The 22207-nt window shown below is 41.9% G+C and overlaps 1 protein-coding gene across 2 annotated transcripts in view; it reads left to right on the top strand.

Moving 5' to 3' along the window:
* Nucleotides 1–22207, top strand: part of GRB10 (growth factor receptor bound protein 10) — a 144940-nt gene that overhangs the window by 108749 nt on the left and 13984 nt on the right. For both annotated transcript variants that reach the window (XM_059468418.1, XM_059468427.1), the window contains 3 exons: nucleotides 11973–12129; nucleotides 17871–17986; nucleotides 19974–20048. In XM_059468418.1, coding sequence (XP_059324401.1) covers nucleotides 11973–12129; nucleotides 17871–17986; nucleotides 19974–20048 — 348 coding nt within the window. The remainder of the gene's footprint in view (nucleotides 1–11972; nucleotides 12130–17870; nucleotides 17987–19973; nucleotides 20049–22207) is intronic.

Here is a 22207-nt window from a genome sequence, read left to right as displayed (position 1 = left end):
GTACTGAAATTGAACAATGGCAATCAAAGTACATCTAAATATGTGTTCTATGTCATATATCAGTAAAAATAGAGGAGCCAGTCATCTGATTTATAAATTATGAGAACCTGGACCAGAGCACTTAGAAGATAATCTGTTCTCTTGGGAAATCCTCAGCCTCAGAGGCACGAAAAACTAACGTCACTCAAATGCTTATTCAACTAGTCACAAGGGATAGAATGAAAGATTACCAGTTGGCAAAAAAGATGATGGAAAACATTTAAGGGCTGTGAAAAGAGGTTTATATGATTCAGTGCAGCTTTGCACTGAAATCTGTTTGATAAGCAGCAGTGGAATACTGATAATGATGTAGCAGCAAAGGAGAAAGATGCGTGTAGTATGATGGGAAGGACAGGGTGGGGAGGGTGTGTTGATGTCAGGGTGAGAGGAGCTGCTCTGGAGTAGGTGTTGGTACAAAGCAGCACTCACATCTCTGCACTGTGACCTGCAGCAGGAGATGCAGAGCTGACGTGTTAATCCTCAGGAACAGGCTGAAGAGAGGAGCTGCCAGAGAGGAAGGATGGAGCAGTCTGTGATACTTCAAATCAGGCTGCTGGTAACTGGGGAGAACATAAGAGGGGAGAGGCTATTACTGTTCATCCACTCTGTGGCCACAGGTCCTTTAAAGCAGCTTGTGTGTGTGCCTGCTGAATGTCTTACTTATTGTCGCTTTAGCAAAGTAACCTTCTTTTTAAAAGTTGGCATAAATGCTGCAGACTTCAATCCATATTATACAGTCTATAATGAGCTAACTACTTCACTTTTGAGCCACTGCTGCTCCAGGAATTAATGCCTGGAAACCCCAGTACATGTAGATGATAGGGGAGAGCTGGAGGACATTGTTGTGAGTGGGATTGTATAGAGGACCATTTAGTTGCCTTTGTTTCTCAGCTTTTGGTAAAAACTGGTTGATTCCTTTCAGTTCATAATAGGCTGAATACCAAGCTGTTTCTATAATGTCATGGATTGCTTGTTCGGCATCTTTTTAATTAGTGACATTTTATTTAGTCCAAATTAAATATGCCAGATGTAGCTGATTTAGTGGCTAACAATGATGAGTGAGGGGAGGGAGAGCTAACATATAGCCGTCTGTTCTCAGGGAAGTTTTTTTTTTTTCTTTTAATTTTTTTTTTTTTTTTTTTATTTCTAGTTCCACAGGAGAAGTTGGAGTGGTAACCATGGCAGCAGGGAATTTGTCCCTGTAAGCTAAGCAAAGGGTTGGGTTGTGTGGGGCTTTTTTGTGTTTGTTTTTTTGTTTGTGGTGCCCCTACTCATAGGAAGGGGTGTGCAAAGTGGTCTCAAGCAAGCCCTGGAGAGGGAACTTGGAAATAGATAAGTTAGAGATGCTTGCTGTGGACTTAAACTTGAGAGTTGATCTTCCTGTAGTGTGCACGGGTGGATGGGTGCAGCAGTGAAACAGAGCAGTGAGAAAGATGAAAAATTTCTTGGTACCTTGGATCTCTACATGAAGTATTTTGGGGTGGGGTAATGCTAATTACCCCACCCCAAAATTACTGCATGCTAATAAATCTCTTGTATTATTGTTTTTTGATTTATGCCAATATTTTTCTCTCTTTATTTCCTCTGAAAATAAATAATTCTTTGCAGGTTGGATGAGAGTGAGATTTGCATGGGGCTAGCTGCATTCAAGAGAGAATATCCAGCTTAATTGTGGTGCCATAACCCTAGATCTTACATCAGCCCTGGAAACTTTTGCTATATCACACCATTATTTTCCTCTGATACTTAAATTTACCAGAAGTTAAACAGCAGAGCAGTTTCATGGAACAGTTTTCTCCCTATTAAAGAAATCACTGAAAATGAGAGCTGGGGAGAGGATAACATAAGCTCTCTTCTTCCATTGACATACCTTTTCCTGGGTAAAGATCTGCAGGGGGTTAATTCTGGCCACACAATCGATGCTTACACAGTTGCACAGAAATCCCCTCCCCACCCAATGAGAGCAGCTCTGTTAAAAGCATTTATTATGTGCATGTGACAAACTGACCCATAAAACATCCTGAACGTTGCAGGCAGCAACAATTAGTTGATACTCGCTGCTTGGAATCGCCGGCTTCCCGAGCCGGTGCCTTGGGAGACGGGAAGTGAGGCAATATTGCTGAGTACTGTAGGGAACAGAGGCAGCTGATGGCATTAGGGATGCTCTGCCATGCTGCTGGAGCTCAGCCTGTCACCCTCTCCTTACAAAGAACCCTGCTGCTGCTGCCAGAGCAGAGTGAGCTCAGCCCGCTCGCAAAAACCGATGGCGCGTTGTGCCCGATGCTGTCGGAGTGCGGGAAATTTGTATTTCCAATAGCGCTTGAGCTTTTGGGATTTTCGGTGCATGGAAGCCATTGTGCTGTAAATTTTGTAGAGTGTTTATTCTTTAAATGGCCATCATTTCCTTGAGTGCCTGTAGGTTATGGTCAGTTTTCATGAGGAGCCTTTCTTCATGTTTTGCCTTTTTTTTTTTTCCCCAGTCGCTTCCATTATTTTTTTCACTGTCCTAAGTTATTCTCATCTTCATAGTTTCACGCTTTGGTTGTAGTCCTTGTATTTTGTCTCCATGTGACATATCATCCTTGATTCTTCTCATATGAGGCTTTGCATGTTGAATTCATAGAGGTTTTTCTTTAAAAGTTTCTTTTGTTTTGCTTTCTCTCCCTTTCTCCTGGCATCTTTGGTGTAACTTCCTGTTCTAGGATGTCATTGCTTCATCAGGATGTGTGTGTCCCTGTGTGTGTGTGAGGAATAAAGGAACTCTTGTAAAGATGGATAATTGATTTTTTTTCCTTTTTTTTTTTTTTAATCTACTGTGCCACTGTAGCTGTTTCTGAAAACTCTTTTCATGCTGCTGAAGTCAATGCTAGCGCGTCTAGGAGTTGGGGCTTCAGCTAAGAACTTGTTTTCATTAATTTTAAAAATTCATTTAGCCCTCAGGGTTGCAGAGGAAACCTTAGGAGCTGTGCTCTTGCAAGCACTGGGGAACAGATTCACAAGTCCTTAAATCCTTGGCTTTTTCACTCCTTGTGATTACTTTTTTGGGAGGATGGAGGAAGACACAGGAGTGGGAAGAGGGTCTATCTTTGTCTTACCCTGTATTGCATTCTAAGTTTAATTTCTGTTCAACCCTACATCTTAATGCTAGCTTAGATTCCTCTGCTACCAGACTAGGTAAATTGAATTGCATTTGTGCAAGACAAATTTCATAACTATTCATTCCTAAAATAACGTGTTTGTTTTGTTGTGTCTGGCCATTCCAAATACAGTTTATTTGGCAAATTGTTCCCCTATTGTTGGGCTGCTGGTTTTGTTCTATTTCTGTTACTACATCAACCACAATCTAAACCCAAGATCCCATTTTATCACATAAGAGACAGTCAGCACCCCAAAGGTTTTCCCATGCATTAAAAATGCATACATTTTCAAATGCCAGTCCTCAGCCTCCAAAGACATCTTTGAAAGCAATCTCTGGTCCCTTTCCCAGTAATATGTGGCTGGACCTGTAAATGCAAATAGAGTGCTGGAGCCAGGCCTAGGTGTGTGTGCAGCCCTTAAAGGTGTTCCGTTGTCTGCTCTGCAGCCTCTCTGCTCCTCTCTCCCGAGAAAAACATGGAAGGGAAGGAGGGTTTGTGGCCTACCCACACAGAAGTTCTGCTTGGATAATCGTAAATCCAAGTGAGAAGCCAAGTGCACGTTGCTGAGCCCTGTGCTAGAAGGGGTTTTTGGCTCATAGGGTGGCCTGGGCCCTAGATGACAAGGACCTCAGCTGCTGTTGTCACAGTGTCCTACTGGGAAAGAAAGAGCCATCCAAATCTTGGGGATCTGTATCACTTTCCTAAATCCAATGGGAAGCTGCTTCCTGGAGCCTTGTTGCGCCCTTTGCCAAGCTCCAAATTAATGTGGTTCTTGTGGTTGGAAGCCTGTGCAGCAAGGAAGATGTGGTAATAATTCCTTTTCTACAGAGTAATTTATAATGGCAAAGCAATTTAAAATACTCAGTAACTAGCTTGGTTACTTAAGGATTTAATCAAGAAATTATTATGGTTTTTCTTTATATTGCCCTTTCTAGTGTTGTTAGTGATTTAAATTGTGTTTGCAAGAAGTTTTGTACTAAACCTTGCTCTTGGAGCAAATTCAGACAATAAATAATGCATTCTGTAAGCACAGCTGAGGAGAATTGCAAGCTATCTAGGGATAAATTGCACAATAAAATATATGAAAGATAAAGGTTAGTGCCAGCAAAATAATTTAATGCCTTTCATTACATAATCAAAAGAATGTAACAGTGTCTGTAACTGTCTTTTTTAATGTATGTAAAGGATCTTGAAACCAGAAAGGATTTTTGCATAAAAAGCAATTGCTGTTAGGAGGAGCTGTGTGGAGAGAGAAGGGAGCACATTTACAGACTTAGAGTCAAAACTAACAGAAAATGCTGGAACAGTCTGGACCCCCAGATCCAGGACTGAGTGAGCTGGCTGTCGCTGCACTCCCTTCCTGCTGGTGTGGACTGTCAAAGCCTATACAAACTGCTTCCCAAGCCTTCTCTCTTCTAGCATTCTGCAAGTACCCTGAAGCTTCAGCAAAATTCATAAAAGGCCTATTGTTACTCTTAGAAGGATAGAAAAAGTCTTTCTTCTTTCTTTTACCTAAAAATGAGAGGCAAATGAGGAATTGAGTGGGAAGATGTGAAAATGTCAAACAGGTCAAATGATCTATCTGAACATCTGAACATTAAACCGAAGTGGGAAAGAGTTGAAACAGCTTTTGGGAATGCTGTCACAAAATTGATGTGTTGTCTGTATGTAGGTATGTATCACTTAAAACTGCATTTCGCTATTTATTTTTAAAATATGGAAATTACAGGGTAGCAGCTTACAGTTTCCAAACCTTCAGCCTCTAAGTATGTGCATACACGTTGAAATAAATCTTTTGTTCATGCAGGCAGTGGTTATGTCTTGAAAATGTGCTCTGCACAGTTGTATATAAATAGCTGAGATTTTTGAAGATACTTCAGTGCAGTTGCTATACAATGCTAAACCTATACAGAGAGCAATACTTTTAGATTTAAGAAATATTTTAAGTTTTGAGAAGATAGAACCAGATAATTCAATGCCTACAGAAAAAATAATCATTTTCGCATGCAGTTTTGAATTAGAGGAGGAAAAGCTTTGGCTTGCTATTACAATATTTCTATTTTAAACTTCAGTAGTACCCCACATGTGCTCATTGTATATTCCCCACATGTGCTCATTGTATGTTCCTCTAAACGTGCTTTGTATACATGCAACATAACACACTTTGTTTATTTCTTAAAGCTCAAATGTCAATAATTGCAGTGTGTAATTGTGCTAGTTTTGACTGGGGTAGAGTCAATTTTCTTCATAGTAGCTGGTATGGGGCCATGTTTTGGATTTATGATGCAAGCTGTGTTGATAATTCCAGAGATGTTTTAGTCACTGCTCAGCAGTGCTTACAGAGCCAAGGTCGTTTCTGGTCCTCACCCCGTCCCTCCAGCAAGGAAGGGAGTGGAACACAAGAAGCTCAAGGGGGCAAAGTCAGGACAGCTGACCCCAACTAACCCAGGGGAAATCCTGCACCATTTGGAATCATTGGAATCATGTTTGACCTATGAAGCTGGGGAGAGAAGAAGGATGGGACAAGGCAGGGGACGTTGGAAGTGATGATTTTTAATCTTCCCAAATCACCATTACTCATGATTGGCTTTCCTGGTGATGGCTCAACACCTGCCTGCCCATGGAAAGTGGGGAATGAATTTCATGTTTCGCTTTGCTCATGTGCATGGCTTTTGCTTTCCTGATTAAACTGTCTTTGTCTCAGCCCATCAGTTTTCTAATTTTATTCCCTCCAATTCTCTCCCCCACCCCACTGGGGGCAGTAAGTGAGCAGCTGTGTGGGGCTGAGCTGCTGGCTGGGGTTAAACTGTGATGTAAATAGTGCAGAGAAATGTTTGCTTGATACAGTGGCCTGAATTCAGCCAACATGGCTTACAGCATCCATCTTTCGTCCAGAATCAGGAGCCTTTGTCATGTGCTTTAGATAGTAACCTGCTCCATCTCTCTCCCTTACTTTCACAAAGAATGTAACCCCAAAATTACTGGGTGCACTGGTGACTGGGTGTCCATACATGATGGCTTCAGACGAGCTAACCTTCCCAATGCCAATGCTGACTGGCACCCAGCACTAATCCTGCCCTGCCCATCTCTATGATTCCCAAAACCTCTCTTGCTGGTACAACCCTCATGGAGTTTATGACATCAGTATTGGTTTTGATGAGCACTGAACATAAGGATTATATGATTCCCCGGTCAGGTTATTTCTCTGACTCTTGGAAATGGGTTTAAAATTCAGTAGCCCAGTGAAGGGGGACAGAATGAGCATTTTGAAACACAGCCAACTAAAGCAGGGCTTTGTGGGATTTTGTTTTGAGGTTACTGTTCTGAATATGAAAGTCATAGACTAAGATCTTGATCGTACAGCAGTTGTTCTCATTTGTTGTTCATAGGCTTTTAAATGTGTACCTAAATATAGTGTATGCCAGAGGAGAGAGTTAATGTTGCTATGAGAACCTTAACCTCAGCATTTCCAAGGGTTTTATGTGTATGTGTATGGAGGAAAAAAACAATGATCAAATACCTCACAGGATTTTTTCTTTTATAAGGAAGTACTATCTGATGCCTTGTGTCTAAGTGATCTTATCCACGTTGTATTGCTGTTGCCACTGCTGTTTGTCTGAAGGGCTATTTTCCTGCATAAGCAGGAAGCAACAGAGAAGGCAAAAAGAGCCATAGGGTTGACCTATATATTTATTTCATTGCAGCAGCTGAATTTTCCATGTCTTATAAAGCTGCCTTAATGCTGCTGGGCAAGTAAAGGGGGACTGGCTGGTGCTCCAGCATGTAGATGTGGTTGACTGAGTTGCTTACCTTGTCAGGTGTGCACAGAGCATGCTTAGAGGCCTTTCTTTTTCAAAGGTTTGTAACTTTAGGAAGCAAAACCTTCCTTTATTTGTTGCTTTTTCAACCAGAAAAATAGCAGTTCAAGGGTAGCCTGCAGGCTGAGCTTGAGTCTTCAGTAGCTTTGTGTTGACCGATCCTAATTGAAAGCTTCCTCATTCCTCCAGTGACTCTGACTCTGCTCTTGTGAGCTGATAAGCTTTGATTATAAAAAGCTTTTAGAAAAAAGATCTCATCAAAACAGGGTTCCAGTGAAAATAGCAAGTACCTGCCTGGTACATGGGTGCCTTCTGCAGTAAATAGCGCTTCTAGTTGTACAAGGTACGTGCAAAGATTTCAGTTCCATTTTCCTTCTATGTACCTCACTGATTGTCTGAACAGTCTTGATGAGTGAAATTGGGGGATGGAAGTCAAAACTTGCTGGACTGATTTTCTGTTTGTGCAGTTCTCAGTAATGACTTTTCAGTGTACTTTAATAGCTTTCTGTGAAGTCTCTGATCTACTTCTCTTATAAAGAGAAACTCTAAAAGAACTAGTGTACTGAAACCTTTGATCTATTAGATTTCAGTCACAGGGCCTTCTGATGACTGGTGCTTCCTTCTGATGTTTGGAGTCATAGCCCAGGATAACATGGGTTGGTCTACCTTGATATAAATTACGCTGTTTAATTTCAGATTATAGAATGCGAATGTAAATCTGTTTGCCACTGAAGATTTTTAGCATAACATTATGTAAAAGAGTGAATTTCTGTGATCATTGTGTATAGTTATAGGTTTTGTTTTGAAGAAAAAGGAAAGAAATAGCTTAAGAAATGGAGAAAAAATGATGTGACCATCACATGACTGGGTTTTCTTGTTTTTGTTGTATTTTTTTTTCCCTTCACATTCCTAAAGTATTTGCATTACTTGATAGACACAAAATACTGAGTGAGGTTGAGGAACTGAGGCTGGAAGATGAAGCAGCCATGAAGATACTCAAGATATGCGACCCATTATATGAAACCTCTGAAGTGATGAATATTAATGTTCTTTTAAATTTTTAATTTTTAAAGTCTTTTTTGTCTTTAGAAGAAAGAAAAGAAAAGCTTGGGGGAAGACTTCTTCCCAGAACAATGGTGCAGTCTGTTATCTGCTCCTTTGCGCTGTAAAGCACTGAATGTTCAGCCAATATAGCGCTCTGGTTGGCTTAGCATTCTTAACCTTAATTTTGAATAGAAGGTGCCTTGTGCTGCTGACGTAATTAGGGCCTTTTGTAAATCACTGTTGCAGGCAGTCTGCTGTTGCATTTCACTGCATTTCTCAGAGGGATGCAGTGCAAAAGTGTCAGACTAACTTTTTGAACCTCTCATCAGGCTAAGTGTTTTCATTATTGGAGTATTTTATTCGAGTGAATCTTGCTTAGTTTTCCTTTGTAGATAATAAGCCCTAAATCAGTTTTGGAAATGAAACAGTGTTTCTGCTGGATGAAGTTTGAATAGGGAGCCCTTAAAGTGGGAGGTGCTTCCTTAGGAAAAAAGAAAGAGAGAAAAAGGAAAAGTGAGAAAATTGGATTTGACCAATTGACTTCAAATTCAGTTCCCTCTATGATACAGAAATGCTGTTATCTGCGTCTTTTGTCACAGAAACTGTCAGAAAGTTGGAGGTGAAGCTTTGTCGTCAAGCTGGTTTCGTATTTGTGGTTATACTTCATAACTGTGCAGCGTTGTGTGGGGGCATAAAATCCCCTTACCTTCCATGCAAGCCTCTTAGGGGCTGCTGCACTCCTGCCTCTGCAGAGGCACAGGGTTTCATCTCACTTCTGCCTCTCTCCTGTTCCCTGGGGCAGGGTTCAGCCCAGGCCATTACATCCCCTCCTGATGCAGTGTTTTATATCTGTGATGTCAGTGGCGATACATGGCCTTGTACTGTCCTTGATGGCAAACACAGCACTATTAATAAATAGTCAGTGAGGTTTACTTGCTCATTGCTGCCTTCACGCTGCCCACCCATTGCACTCCACTCCCTGGAGTGCCTTAAGGGCCCTGTTAACACCCCAAGGGCTGTCTGGTCCCATGAATGAACATATCCATGTTTGTAACCCAATTCCATAGTGGCTGTGGTGTGGGGATAGTGGGTGCTGCCTCCAGGGCCTGGCTCTCCGGAGGAGGGAACATGGCATTACAGTAGGAGTACACCACACTGCAGTGTTGGGTATCCAGTAGTTTGAAATGCTGGGGGGCTGGCATTGGCATCAGCATGAGCTAAGACTCTGGGCAGGGAGGGGGAGGGTGGGACACGTACCCCTGACTCCTTTACTTCATACTGAGAGAGCACAGCATGAATGAGCATAAAAGACAGCTGCAGCTTTCTTCCAGTGGCCACACGGCATTAAGGCTTTCCATGCTTGGGAGCAGAGAAGAGTGTGGTGGTTGTCTTACAGCTCTGTCTTTTCCACCTGCACGGGCTGGAGAGGCACCCTCAGCAAAACAGCTTTGCCTTTTCTGGGCCTTGGCACTGACAGTGATCAGGTGCTGTCTGTATCACTGCCTTGTTCCCTGCACGAAAGGAGAAGAGGCGGGGTTTGCCCTCCAGGTGTTGCCAAAGTGGCGATTGCTGTGGCGTATTCCTGGTTCGGGCACCCCAGTGAAAGCTGAGGCAGAGAGCAGAGGGCTGCGCTTCTCGTGACTAATGAATGAATGAATGATGTCACCAGGTTGGTTCCCGAGGCAGGAAATCCATCCAAAATAGTTTAGTTTCAATACAGAAAGTGCACTTACGTGCAGAGTAAGCTGAAGGTAGAACGGAATTCTTTCACCACCAACTTTTCGGTCCGATGGCTATACTATAAAAGTAGAAGAAAAAAAAAATATCAGGCGGGTGTTAGTCCCTGCCATTCCCCACTAAAACAATCAGAATAGCTACTTTCTGTCTTGTTGCGTACTGACTTTTCGGTGTGCCTGTCCATCCTGGGAGGAAGACGAGAGCTGCGCTCCCCACCGCACACTGCGGTGCGATGCCCGCGGCTGTCTCGGGCATCGATCCACTCGTGTCCCCCCGTCCGGGAGTGCCGGAGCGGGCCGTCCCGCTGCGGTGCGATGCGGGGCTCTGCTGCGACACGGCGCCAGCCACACAGCAGAGACTGGCCCGCAGGACAGAAAACGGGGGCACCCCCACGCCCAACAAATTCCTGCGTGTATGAGGATGCCTCTGGCTTGGCGAAGCGTTGGCAGGAGTGCAGCCGACACATTGCACAGCACGCATGCCTTCCCCAGAGCAACCGGGATTCCCCCTCCTCTCCTTTCCAGAGCCCACTTCTGAAAGAGCTGGCTCATCCCTGCTGTCAGATGAAGCCGTTTCCTGAACGCGCGGGTTTGAGTCACTTGGGCTGGATGAGGCTTTAACTCCTCCCTCGCCGGGCTCCAGTTTGTGCGTAGCCGGGGCAGCGGGGGGTGGGGGCGGCGCCGGCCGCGGCGCGGTGGCACCGCCGGGGCCCGGAGCGGAGCCGGAGCGGGGAGCGGGGAGCGGCGGCGGGGAAAGAAGTTCAATGCCCAAGTTGCAGGCATCGATGACATCAGCGCGGGCAGGCCGGGCTGCGGGCGGGACCGGCACCGGCGCCGGGCAGCAGCGGCACACGCGTGCCGGGCTCCCCACGCCCCGCCCCGCCGCCGCCCCTGGGGTCTCCAGCGCCCCGAGGTCGTCATAAAAAAACCCCCACATTTCCTTTGTAATTCCTTTTTTTTTTTCTTTTTTGGGGGGGGGGGAGGTGGGGGAGGCGGGAATAATTTGGAAGTCTGATAGTGTGTGGGAAATGATTACATCAGTCGGAGGGAGGGCTAGGATTGGTCTGCACAGTGTGGTTTGATTCACTACCGCAAAGATTGCGTGTAACCCTTTGAGTGGAGCTCTGGCAGAGTTGTTTCCCTCCCCAGAAACAGTCCCCATAGCAGGGGCTACGTGACAGGTAGGGTACGGCCGCCCCTGACGCCGCCGGCACCCCGGGCGCCCAGCCGCAGGCTGCAGAGGGTCGGCGGAGGCAGAGAACTAACTCTCAAGAGGCAATCCCCATTTAAAATGCCATCTTGTTCTTCCGACTGCTGCCTTTTACGTGCCGTTGAGGTAAGATTTTCCATATCGAATTACCCTCCAGGTTTTTGTTAGACTCTCCTTCTCTCGCTAGGATGCGGAGCATTTTAAACACGGGAGTTGATTTAAATTTGGGACCTGCACATTTGCCCGGAGAAATAATTTTGCGGGAAGTGTCTCTCGCTTGAGCAGAACAATGCAAAGAGGAAAGCATCTGTATAATTCAGGAGGTGGGGGAGAAGGCTCTTGACTTGTTCTCTCATCCCCGTTGATATTTAGGATGCGCAGCGTATGCACGTTTGGTTTCAAACTACTTTCAGGCTAGGATCAAAAGAGAAGTCAGGGCAGAGAGAGAAATGTGTGGACTGTGCTGGGTAATTGATTTGCCGGCAGAGACTGCGAATGGGACTTCCCCACACGAAACAATCAAAAGTTAGTGGGGAACAAGAGAGCCATTTTTAATCTTTGGGGTCTTGGCCTGCTCCTCTGTGAATGTTCAGAGGCCTCCGATGGGATCGCAATGAAAACTGTGTGTGTTTGACTGGATGTGATTTCTCTCGCCCACTGTTGCCAAAGTACTCTCTCGACATTGTTTCACGTTTGCTTACCTTACACAGCTCTATACAGAACCTGCTCTCTCACTTTTCCTGTGTATGTGGTCATATTAACCCTGCTGAATCTTTGTTTAGTGCAGGGAGGTGTTGGGGAGGGGGAGGGGAAATAGGTCTAGGGGCATCGAGAGAAAGTGTTATAAAGTGAATCATCCATTTCATTTGTCCTGGCTACCAAGGTGCTTGGAACCCTCACACCGAGAGGATGATGCTTTTCTACAGTAGCTGTGTGGTTTGCCTATGTTCAGAGCTGTTGATCTGTAAGTGTACCCTTTATGTTGCAGGATGTAAAAGTCTTTAGTGAAGATGGAACAAGCAAAGTGGTCGAGATTCTAGCAGACATGACAGCCAGGGACCTCTGTCAGCTGCTCGTTTACAAAAGTCATTGTGTGGATGATAACAGCTGGACTCTAGTGGAGCATCACCCTCACCTAGGATTAGGTAGGGAATGGTCAAAGGGGTGGCATGGTTACCTGGGAACATAAAACATGTGTAATTCATATAAATGTGCTTCCAGACGGAACGTTTTCTTTTCCACTGCTTGTATTTGTACAATTAGCTGAAATCACATACATGCTTTCTGTGTATTACAATTTGATGTGTTAAGCGTTTAAACCATTTAAAGTCCTTCCCTTATTTCCCATCTTCTGGTATTTTTATTATTAAAAAAAAAAAGGAAGAATTGTCTAATCTTCACTCTAGCGCTCTGTTGCTACATTGCTGTGTCTGAAGCTATTGCAAATAAACAGCTTAGGCAAATTAAGCTTGATCCTTGGAGTACGCTCCTATGAAACAGCTCAGCTCATCACCAGCTGGGAGACCTGGGTGAACAGACTCAGCCTTACATACCTACAGTAATGCTCATGAAAGCTAGACATGCTGAGGTGGGGGAGGGGGTTGGCTAAACTTGACTCCAGGCAGGGAAAAAATGGTGGCACCACCCGCAAATCCATGGGCAATTTCTGGACCAGCGGTGGTATCTGCTCTCCAGGCAGCAGCTCCTCCACCTGATTGAAATTAAGGTGTCATGGTTACAGTTTCAAGAAGGCAGCTAGAGGAAGAACCGTGGGGAATTAAATAACGCCGTGAATTGGTTTAATTACAGTACCTGAAAGGATCTCATGTTATTCAGTCTTGCTTTTCCTGTTATTTTGTGGCACTGATTAGTTACAGGGTTCTGCTGTGCAGCTCGCAACAGCGTATCGCCCAGATAACGCTATCTGTAATTCTCCATGGCATACAATAACGCTTTAAAAAGTGTATCATTTGGAGTATTAGTCGATATACTTCATGGGGAATGTTTTTTCTAGAAAACAGAGGAAGGCAAATCATAAGCTGCAATCGCCAGCATTGGAATTGTGAATGCTATCTGTAGCTAACAGAGGGGGTTTTATGTCTAAAAATGTAATTCAGAACCCTTACGAATAAAAAAAGGAAATTATTTGCTGGAAATGTGATGCCCTAAACCAGTACTGTTAAACACTAATAAATTTACTGCTCTGAGGACTAACAGTTTAAAAAAATCCCAAACATGTAAGATATCCTGATTAGCTTATGGTTTTATTATCTCTCCTAATGTAGAAATATATGAAAAAATTAACATGAAACACTCTCTGGTCTGTGTCTGTGATATACTTTCAGTTCTGAGGACATAGGATGAGGTGAAGAATTAAGGTATAAATTACAGAATCTTGATCTCTGTAGCTTAATACACCACGTGCGCTTCCAAAAACCTTTACAAATATTCAGTTTTATCAATGCTCATTAAACTACCAGGCTCTCTTTTTCTATATTCTCTTTCCCATCATTGCTGATTACCAAGGTATTGTGTAAACAGAAGCCTTCTCCTTTGTAACCAACATCCTTCTCCTGCCAGATTCATTCAATGATGCCACAATTCAGTGTTTGTGACATCACAATAGCTTCCATGGTGACTAATTGTGCTGTCAAACTCTGGTGTGTGACATCTCTGAATGAATCGGGCAGGAGGCTGATTAGGAAATCAAAAGCTTCTGTTTACACACAAATAACTTGGTAATTAACAATGATGGGAAAAGAGCAAGATACTTATCGGGCTGCATTTATATACATGGGGACCTGCCTGCCTTGGACCTCTGTCTCACACTGAAGCACAAAGCGGGCCCCCAGAGATGTGGGGTGTGCAGGTTGGGGCTTCAGCAGCCACCAAACTTGGTTCCACAGGGACGGCCCCAGGGCTCTCCCCTGTAGGCCACAAAGTGGATCTGTGTGAGAAGTAATGCAGCCTTTGGGGGTGTAAAGCCAAAAGACAAAAAATATTTAAAGAATTTTAAAAAATGTAATTATACAGATTTCACGTATTTGAAAGGATGAGGACAGAAAAGGGAATAAATTAGTTCATTTAACAGGAGACAACATTATCCAGTTTATTGAATTTGGGGTCTTAAGTATACATACTCAATAAACTCTAAATACCAACTTTCATGCTTCCACCAGTTTTGGTTGCAGTTTGAATTTTTTTATTATTTGGCTGCTTCTTCCTAGCTCTTCTGTAGCTTACATGCTTTCCTGTATTTTGGAGACTGTCAGATCAAGGTAGTAATGCGACTGCAACCTGGATGAAGTTATCAGGCATCTGATGGTCCATATTTGTTCCTCTAGATAAAAGATTGCTAGTATAAGTATGAAACAATGGTGAATAAATACATAGTGTCAAGAGAAATATGGTTAAAGAGCAGTCAGAATTGTGTGTTTCTAGAAGACATTATTTCTTATATAATACATCCTTGCTGACTTAATGCTCTGGGTGGTAGTCTTGAAGCCCACAAAAAGAGAGGAGTTCCTTCATTTAGTTCACTATGTTTTTTTCCTCCCTGTATTTTGCCTAATAGTACTCTCCAAAAGAGCTTGGTTTGCAGAACCAATTCATTGTTTTACTATTGGACAGACTGAGGACAAGATGAAATTTTTGATGCTAGCTGCATATTTATCATTGCTTTGGTCTTTGAGGTCCCACTTTGTAAGGAGCCTCCACCTCACTGTTCACTTCACACACATAGCCAAGTACATTCCAAATAAAATGTGTGCTTACACATGACTTTAAACAGCTATTTGACTGCACAAAATATTTGTGTTCTCACTGGAAGCAGTGGTGTGACAATTTGCCAGCAGACTTTCTTGATTTGACATTTGAAAGTGGTTCCTGCTGCACCGTACCACTAATATCTAAAGCACATTGTAGTCAATGTTTAAGCAGTCTATGAAATTTGAATTGGTCCCATTATTTAATTTGCTACTGTAAGTATACCTAACTATATTTATAAATACCACATTTATAAAATGTGGTATTCTCCCTATGTTCTATTCCATACTTAACTATCATCAGTTTAGGACAAGAACAGAGAGCTATGTATTGGACATTAACAAAAATAATAATGATGAAAACATTCATGTTATTGTATTTGCCTGGACGCTGAAAGAATCCTTCCCTACCTACACACTTCATTTTTTGAGTTCCAGAATTGACTGTACACCATACTAAATACAATTCAAGCAGGAGAGAATGTAGAGGACTGAAATATGTGAGGGTTAGAAGAAAGCATTGCTGCAGTTTTGTACTTAGATATTTTGTTAATGTGCATTGATTTCTTTTAATATGAGTAAATTAAAAGTGGAACAGTTAAGCACAGCGCTTGCTTAAATGCAATATCAGGGCAGGCTCTTTGATACAGGGGTCCACCTGTCATTTGTAGTGATTCTCTGATTGGGAATTTTGGGATATGCCTGTGAGTTGTTCATGATGGAATCCAGCTCCTTTTCCCACCTTGTATCACTGCTGCAGTTCAGTAGAAGTTCTGATAATAATGCAGATTAACTTGGGTGGGGTAGGGGAAAAGTCTGTTCCAGGAAGCATGCAGAGGAGACTGAGTGGAGCCTATCAGATAAACTGGAAGCACACATTTCTGGTCACTTCAACAGCAATGCCACTTGAAGACAGACTGACCTATTGAGCTGAACTTAACAGGCTGACATCTGTGCTTCTAGTTTTGTAGCAGAAAGCTCAAAGAAGGGCTGAGGCTGAGTTGCTCAGTGTCAAGTTCATCCCATTTGTACCAACCAAGTGCAAATTACCAAGCACTTCCCAAGTGTATGTATTACTATGAAGTAATAGCAAACTGACCAGGACTAGTTTCTTTTTTTTACATGCGCGTGTTATGAAATGCTGCACCTTTTCTCCAAGATGGCTTTGACCATCAAAATGAAAATATAAACATTAAATCAGTGGGAGTATCACCACAGAATCTCAGAAGGGTTTTGGTGTAGTAACAGAATACATCTAGGTCAGTTGTCTAAAGCATCCAAGAAACAGGCACTAAGTATATTTACACAAACTAAACATTGAAATATAAAACCAATTGACAAATGTTCATCTGTACTTCATTTCCTCAGAACAAAATAAAGAGTTTGTCCCTGGCAAGCAATTTTTAATGTGTTAGGAAAGCAAAGACCACAACTTTGGGTGGTGGCAGAACTAGACTGTAACAGGACGTGATCTTTCGGGGTTCATGCTGTGATAAAGCTTCGTACCAATGTAATTAAATGTTTTTTTGGAGGAAGCATAATTTAAAAAATAGGCCCTTCACCCTCATAGGCCCACAGTCTTCATCACAATGTGGAGGAGATTTGACTTCACCAGTTGCTTAAAAACCATGGTAGTAGCACCAGATTAGCAATACCTGAAACTTTACCTCCAGAGCCCCTAGAAATGTGTAGGTTTAGGTGATGACTGCTGAGGCAGTGCCAAATGTCTTTTACTAACAGCCTCCCTGTAGCAGTACTGTTGTGCACATTAGTCAAAGAGCTATCCCTTCAAAGTGCTGTTACACCTGATGCACTAAGACACAGCTCTTTGTTTGAGGGCAGCCCACTATGGAGGTTTGTCAATGTTAACCCCTTTGAAAACACAATTTAGAGCAAGGCTGGACATCACAAATGCACAGTAAATGCTGAAGTCGTCAATGAGCTGGTGATGACTGACAGACTGAGTGAAAGAGAAAAAGACCATGGGATCATTCAGTCATAGGTTAAATTTTCAATCAAAGAACACCACATAATCTGCTGAGTTCAGCAATTCAAGTAGTATTCCAGAGCTTGCTCTTTTTGGGATGCCAATGGCTGCTTGCTTTTTATCCTGAAATCACCCCAAGAGAAATTGGATGGCACTCTGGCATTTCTTACTGTAGGAATACAAGCATTGCAGGAACACAAAGTGGGTAAGGGACTCTCCAAATTTCTTTGGTCAGCAAGTCACAGGAATTTTGTTTAAAGTTTTGCAAAAGTTATGTTTTGTTTGACCTAATTTTAAAATTTTGTATTACATAAGGCATGAAAGCACTGACTAGTAAAACTTTTGAAAAATACCTAAATATTTTCTGAGAAAGTTCTGAAGACTTGTCAAGATAATGAGTTCATTAAGTAGTGCACACTTAGCCAGTTGCCTTCTTTCGAGTTACCGCTTTCAGTGAATTGGGTTTGTTAAGCTATCTGTTCATGCTTTGATGTGCCATTCTTTTGACCAGAGAAGTGGTGGTTATGGGCAGTTACCTTGTAACCAAATCTAGAGCAGAAAATTGCCCTGTCATGTGTACAAAACATTTGTCTCTGTCAGTATTCCTGTAAAGTAGATCCTGTGACCTCTTTCATAATAAACCCCATTGTCTAGCATCTACAATAAAGGCCTGAAGTTCACCTTGAAATGGACTGGTTTTATAGAGTGTGATCAAATACAACGCTGTATTTCTGTGATAGTTCAAGACCTAACAGTGGCCTTTCTGTAACTTTTTTCCCCCTTAAACCTGTCCACCTTGCCAGTTCCACAGCACACAACCAGTGGCAAAAGAAGAGGTTTGTCTGTATTATTGTAGCTACTGCACACACAAAAAATCTATTCCTTTCTCAAAAGTCTGTGCTTATGAAGCCCTGATATAGGAATTCCTTGAAGAACACTGTCATATAATGTTAAACTTTATAATACATTGCAAAGTAAAGTATTGCCTCATGGCAGTATGGTTTGAAAGTTAGAATGTGTTTTGGTAATTTCTTAAAAGGTAATGGAATTACACTGGGTTGTTTTAACTTCTGTTCTTAGTTGGTCTCACTCCTGCTGGTTGGCTGTGTGTTAACATGGTGTTCTTTTTCCACAGAGAGGTGCCTGGAAGATCATGAGCTCATAGTTCAAGTTGAATCCACCATGGGAAGCGAAAGTAAATTTTTGTTCAGGAAGAATTACGCAAAATACGAATTTTTCAAAAATCCCATGGTGAGTCTCATTACTTAGTTGTTTACACCACAGAGGGGTGGATTGCAATAACATTGCTGGCCACTCTTCTGTCTTAAACATTTTTTATAAAAAGAACAGGCAACCAACTAACAGAATTCTTTCCAAAGAAATTTTAACCAATGTTTAAATTCCTTATACTTTCCTCCTAGCCTAAAAACCTCAAGTGTTTTCAAAGTGTTGTTTCAAAATGTCTGTAGTTACATTGGAGAGTGACCAAGACAGGGAAATTTTCATTAGTTCAAGAAAAACAATCAGAAGCGCAATTTACTCATTATCGTCAAAGTTCCTTGATTCGAAGAAAATTCATCACGTAACAAGCAGTATCCAAACCTTTTCATTTCTGCCTGTAATAGTTAATAAAACAACAAACCCATCTGGATGACCCCTAAAGCACTTACTCCATACAAGGAATTTCACTGTTTCACCTATGGCTGTGCTTTACTGGTGTGCTCTGCCACATTTACTGATCACCATAGCTTGTCCTCTCTATATCCCTGGTATACCCATGCTTGAAAACTACTGCATGCCATACCTATTCCTGGATTTCTAGGATCCTTTGAATGTTGTCATTTTGAGCTGGTTACTGTGTAACTGCTCATCTGAGGAAGACTTTTTCACATTTTATCCAAACAATTATGTTGGAACAGACTGTTGTCATGAACCACCCTCAGCTGGTGCAACCTATTGAGATAGCTGAGGAAGGGTGATCCAGAGGTGGTTAGGTAAGAACAGATTTTGGGCCAGTCAGGCATCTGGGGTGTGAGAAGGAAAAAAGATACACAAGGTCATGTTTAAACACATTGCTGAAGTAACTGCAGGTGATAAATTCATGCCTTTGCTCCTAGATGCCAGTGCACAGTTGCTGCATCTTCACACCTGTGCTTGCATGTACATTTGTCATCTGCTGGTGCTTGTTTCAGAGTCTGTGCCTTGACTTACTCTGTGAAACGTTTCTGTACATGGAGTGTTCCTAGTTTTTAATTTCTGTTGATCTCACCATCTGATAACCCATGAACATCTGAGCGTTGTACAGAAGTTTTGGTATCATAGGAGCTAGAGCATTAGTTTCATGTGGTATATTTTAATTAATAACAGAGCATGGGAGTAAAACCCAGAATGCTTGGCATTCAGTCCCAGGCTCCTGCAATCACAGAATAAATCATTCTTGTGGTGTAAGAATGCGAAGGCTCCCTATCCGTTGCATTAGCTGTTGCCATATGGCACTGTTTCTACTCAAGAGAGGCTGGTAAATGTTAGCTTTCATAACTCATTGTGCAACTTACCTGGCAGAAGGGTGATCCCTCCTCAGCCCTTCTCTTTATGCCCTAAAGACTAAAATTTATATTGCCGGAAGAGTGACAAATGTTCTAAACTGGAAATGTTTTTGTTGTGATTCATCTTGTTATAATCAGTCATTGTTTTATTTCAGGCATTTCTGGATGTCTTCATGCTTCAAATAATGTTTAAAAACTTCAAGAATGATTTCCTGTCATTGCTGTGTATAGTAAATTCAGTGTACCAAATTATACAGGAATTTTAAAACATAGCAGATTAAAGGGGAACTGGAGGAATAAATCTGAAATCAAGTCATTGGTCCAATAAGCAAGGAGTCACTGCATACTCAACTTGCAGGACAATTCATCCTTATCTTCCCAAGAAAGTAGAGGCTGTTAGAGATCCCCAAAAGTTCTTGGTAGAAGAGGAAGTGAGAGGAAAATGCACTTAGGAAATGCTACATATCAGATATTTTAAAAACTCACAATCTGTCTGCATGGGCATCTGGTGAGCAGAAGGAGGGGAAGAACTGCACTTGAAAAGCCCTAGTATTACCTTCTGTGTCAGGGGATCTCCAAATTGATTTAATAGTGATAGTTCCAAAAAATTAATGACTGTAAGAAAATGTGACTAGTTCTCTGTAAGTGTTTAAATATAATGTGATTTGCAATTATCTTCTTTTTGTGTCTAGAATTTCTTTCCCGAACAAATGGTTGCCTGGTGCCAGCAAACAAATGGCAGTATCCCACAGTCACAACTTTTGCAGGTACTGTAAATTATCTGTATGGACAAAGAAGATGGAGGGGAAGGGGTTGAGAGGCAGTCAGGAAGGAAGAGAATTCAAAGGTGTGGAAAATAGTCAGAGAAAGACCAGTATAGTGAAATAGCATCTGGGGCTAATGTCAAATACCTGACAAAGATCTTGACCAGTGGCATTGAGGTGCAAATTGTAAACACAAAGTATTCATAACTGTGGTCATACATATTTGTTCCATTAATACTCAACTTACTCTGTGGGTATCTGGTTTAGCCACCTGTTGTTACTCGCAAACAGCCTTGGCAAGAATACTTCTAGAAAAACAAATATACCTTTTATAAAAGGCAGAACAGAAGTACTCTTCTGTACTCCACATCATAGCACAGGAGAAAGTGTAAAAATGCAGGTGGATATTAGAAGATGAGTTTGAGATGATGAGAGCTTTTGCTTTTGCTTTTTGTGTCCCATGTTTGTGCCTGGCAAGAATTAACAATAAGGACCAACTTCCCCATGGTTCAGCCAACCAGCTGCTCTTTTGTGTAGAAAAATAATGCCCTAAGAAGTAAGTGCAAGTAGGAATTTGTACACAGTATTTGCAAAGTAATCCCATTTAAAGCTCCCCAGGTTAAATTGCAGGGGTGTGTTCCTTATGCATATGTGTTGGTAGAGTTGTGCAATCTGTGTGGTGGTGGTGGCATGTGTGCTGCACTTGTGCTGAAGTTCTGGTGTCACTCTACAGTTTCTTGTTTGCTCATAAAGGAATGGGAGTGGTGCATAGTTGGTTTGCCTTCAAGGATAGTGCTAGAGAGTGGGCTACCCCTCTGACCAGTAACTGATTCACTTAAATCTCTCAATTTTTAGCACTCCAATCTAAGCCCCATAGTCTATAAATCCTTTTCACTTCACTTGTTTTCTCAACCTCTAGACATTCAACTCCAGAGCAAAATTAAAACACAATTTATTAAAGAAGTACTGTACTAAGAACATATGACCATGATGCCTGGAGGACAGTATCATGAATAACAAATTATAAAGCAGAAGCACAAATATATGAAGAATATAAGCATACGAGTAACTGATTTTAGCTTGATTTCTGTCATTTTGCAAATATACACTGACTCTGTGTTAAGACAAGTTTCCACTCACTTTTGATCCAGTGCATTCATTCTGTCCCATAACATGCCAAAGTCCATTAAAATCTGGTTCCACATTCACTGAGGAGAATTTAAAATATTAGCATCCACTTACATCTGGGAAACATTCAAACAAAAAAAAATCAAGCCAATTTCTGGAATTATAAATGAAAGTTATAAAAGTGCAGTGAGGTTGTAATCAGGAACCAAAACTGGCATGGACTGGCATTGCCATAGACTGGTAGGAAGAGAGGTTTTCACACCTTGGACCCTCTTCCTGTAATTAGAATGGAGAATTTAATTTAGTAATCAATACAAGCAGCAGGACTCCCAAAAAGAGCAAGATGTCCTTGAAGATGGAAAAGTTTTGAGGGTAACTCAAGTGGTAGCAAAAGGAAACCTTACAGCCCCATGAGGTATGAGTTTGCTTCTGGGAAGGCTCAGGAAGGTACAGTCCTGAAGAAGCAAAAGTCTTGGAGGTTAACAACACAAGAGGGTGGGGGAAAGAGGGTGATCATAATCCCTCTAGTTCGTTGTTTACCCATAAAAAATTCCTTTTGTTAAAATTTTTATATTAAGTACTTCTTTTGAGAAACACACAACCATTTTTCAGAATTTCAATGGCAGTTGTAATTTATTCACAGTAAACCTCCTGCAGCCTAGTAGTCATTAAGCACGTTGCATCTGAGGCCACCTTAGACACTGACCCATTTTGCTGGTTTTAATTATACACATGACAGGGAAGAATATTAAATATCATCTTATTATATCATATACTTCATTAAGAGCTAATATTTTTAGTCATGACAATAGCACTAAAATCAGTGGGATCTGTTTTCCTTAGTCTTGACCTGGCTATAACATGCAAAAAACCTTGCCATCTTAGTTTACTTTTGTTTTAACTGACTGGACAAAAAGAATCTGTTCTTCTTTTGGTCTTTCCCTTTCACAGCTGACCAGTGTATTCATAGTACAAACAGCAAGAAAATTGATTGTTCTTTCCCATTCTGTTAGATGAGATGAGGAGGAACACTG

Source organism: Ammospiza nelsoni, chromosome 1, assembly GCF_027579445.1.
Source record: "Ammospiza nelsoni isolate bAmmNel1 chromosome 1, bAmmNel1.pri, whole genome shotgun sequence".
NCBI classification, from domain to species: Eukaryota; Metazoa; Chordata; class Aves; order Passeriformes; family Passerellidae; genus Ammospiza; species Ammospiza nelsoni.
The sequence above is the reverse complement of the archived record's forward strand: the minus strand, read 5'-3'. Positions and strand labels throughout refer to the sequence as shown.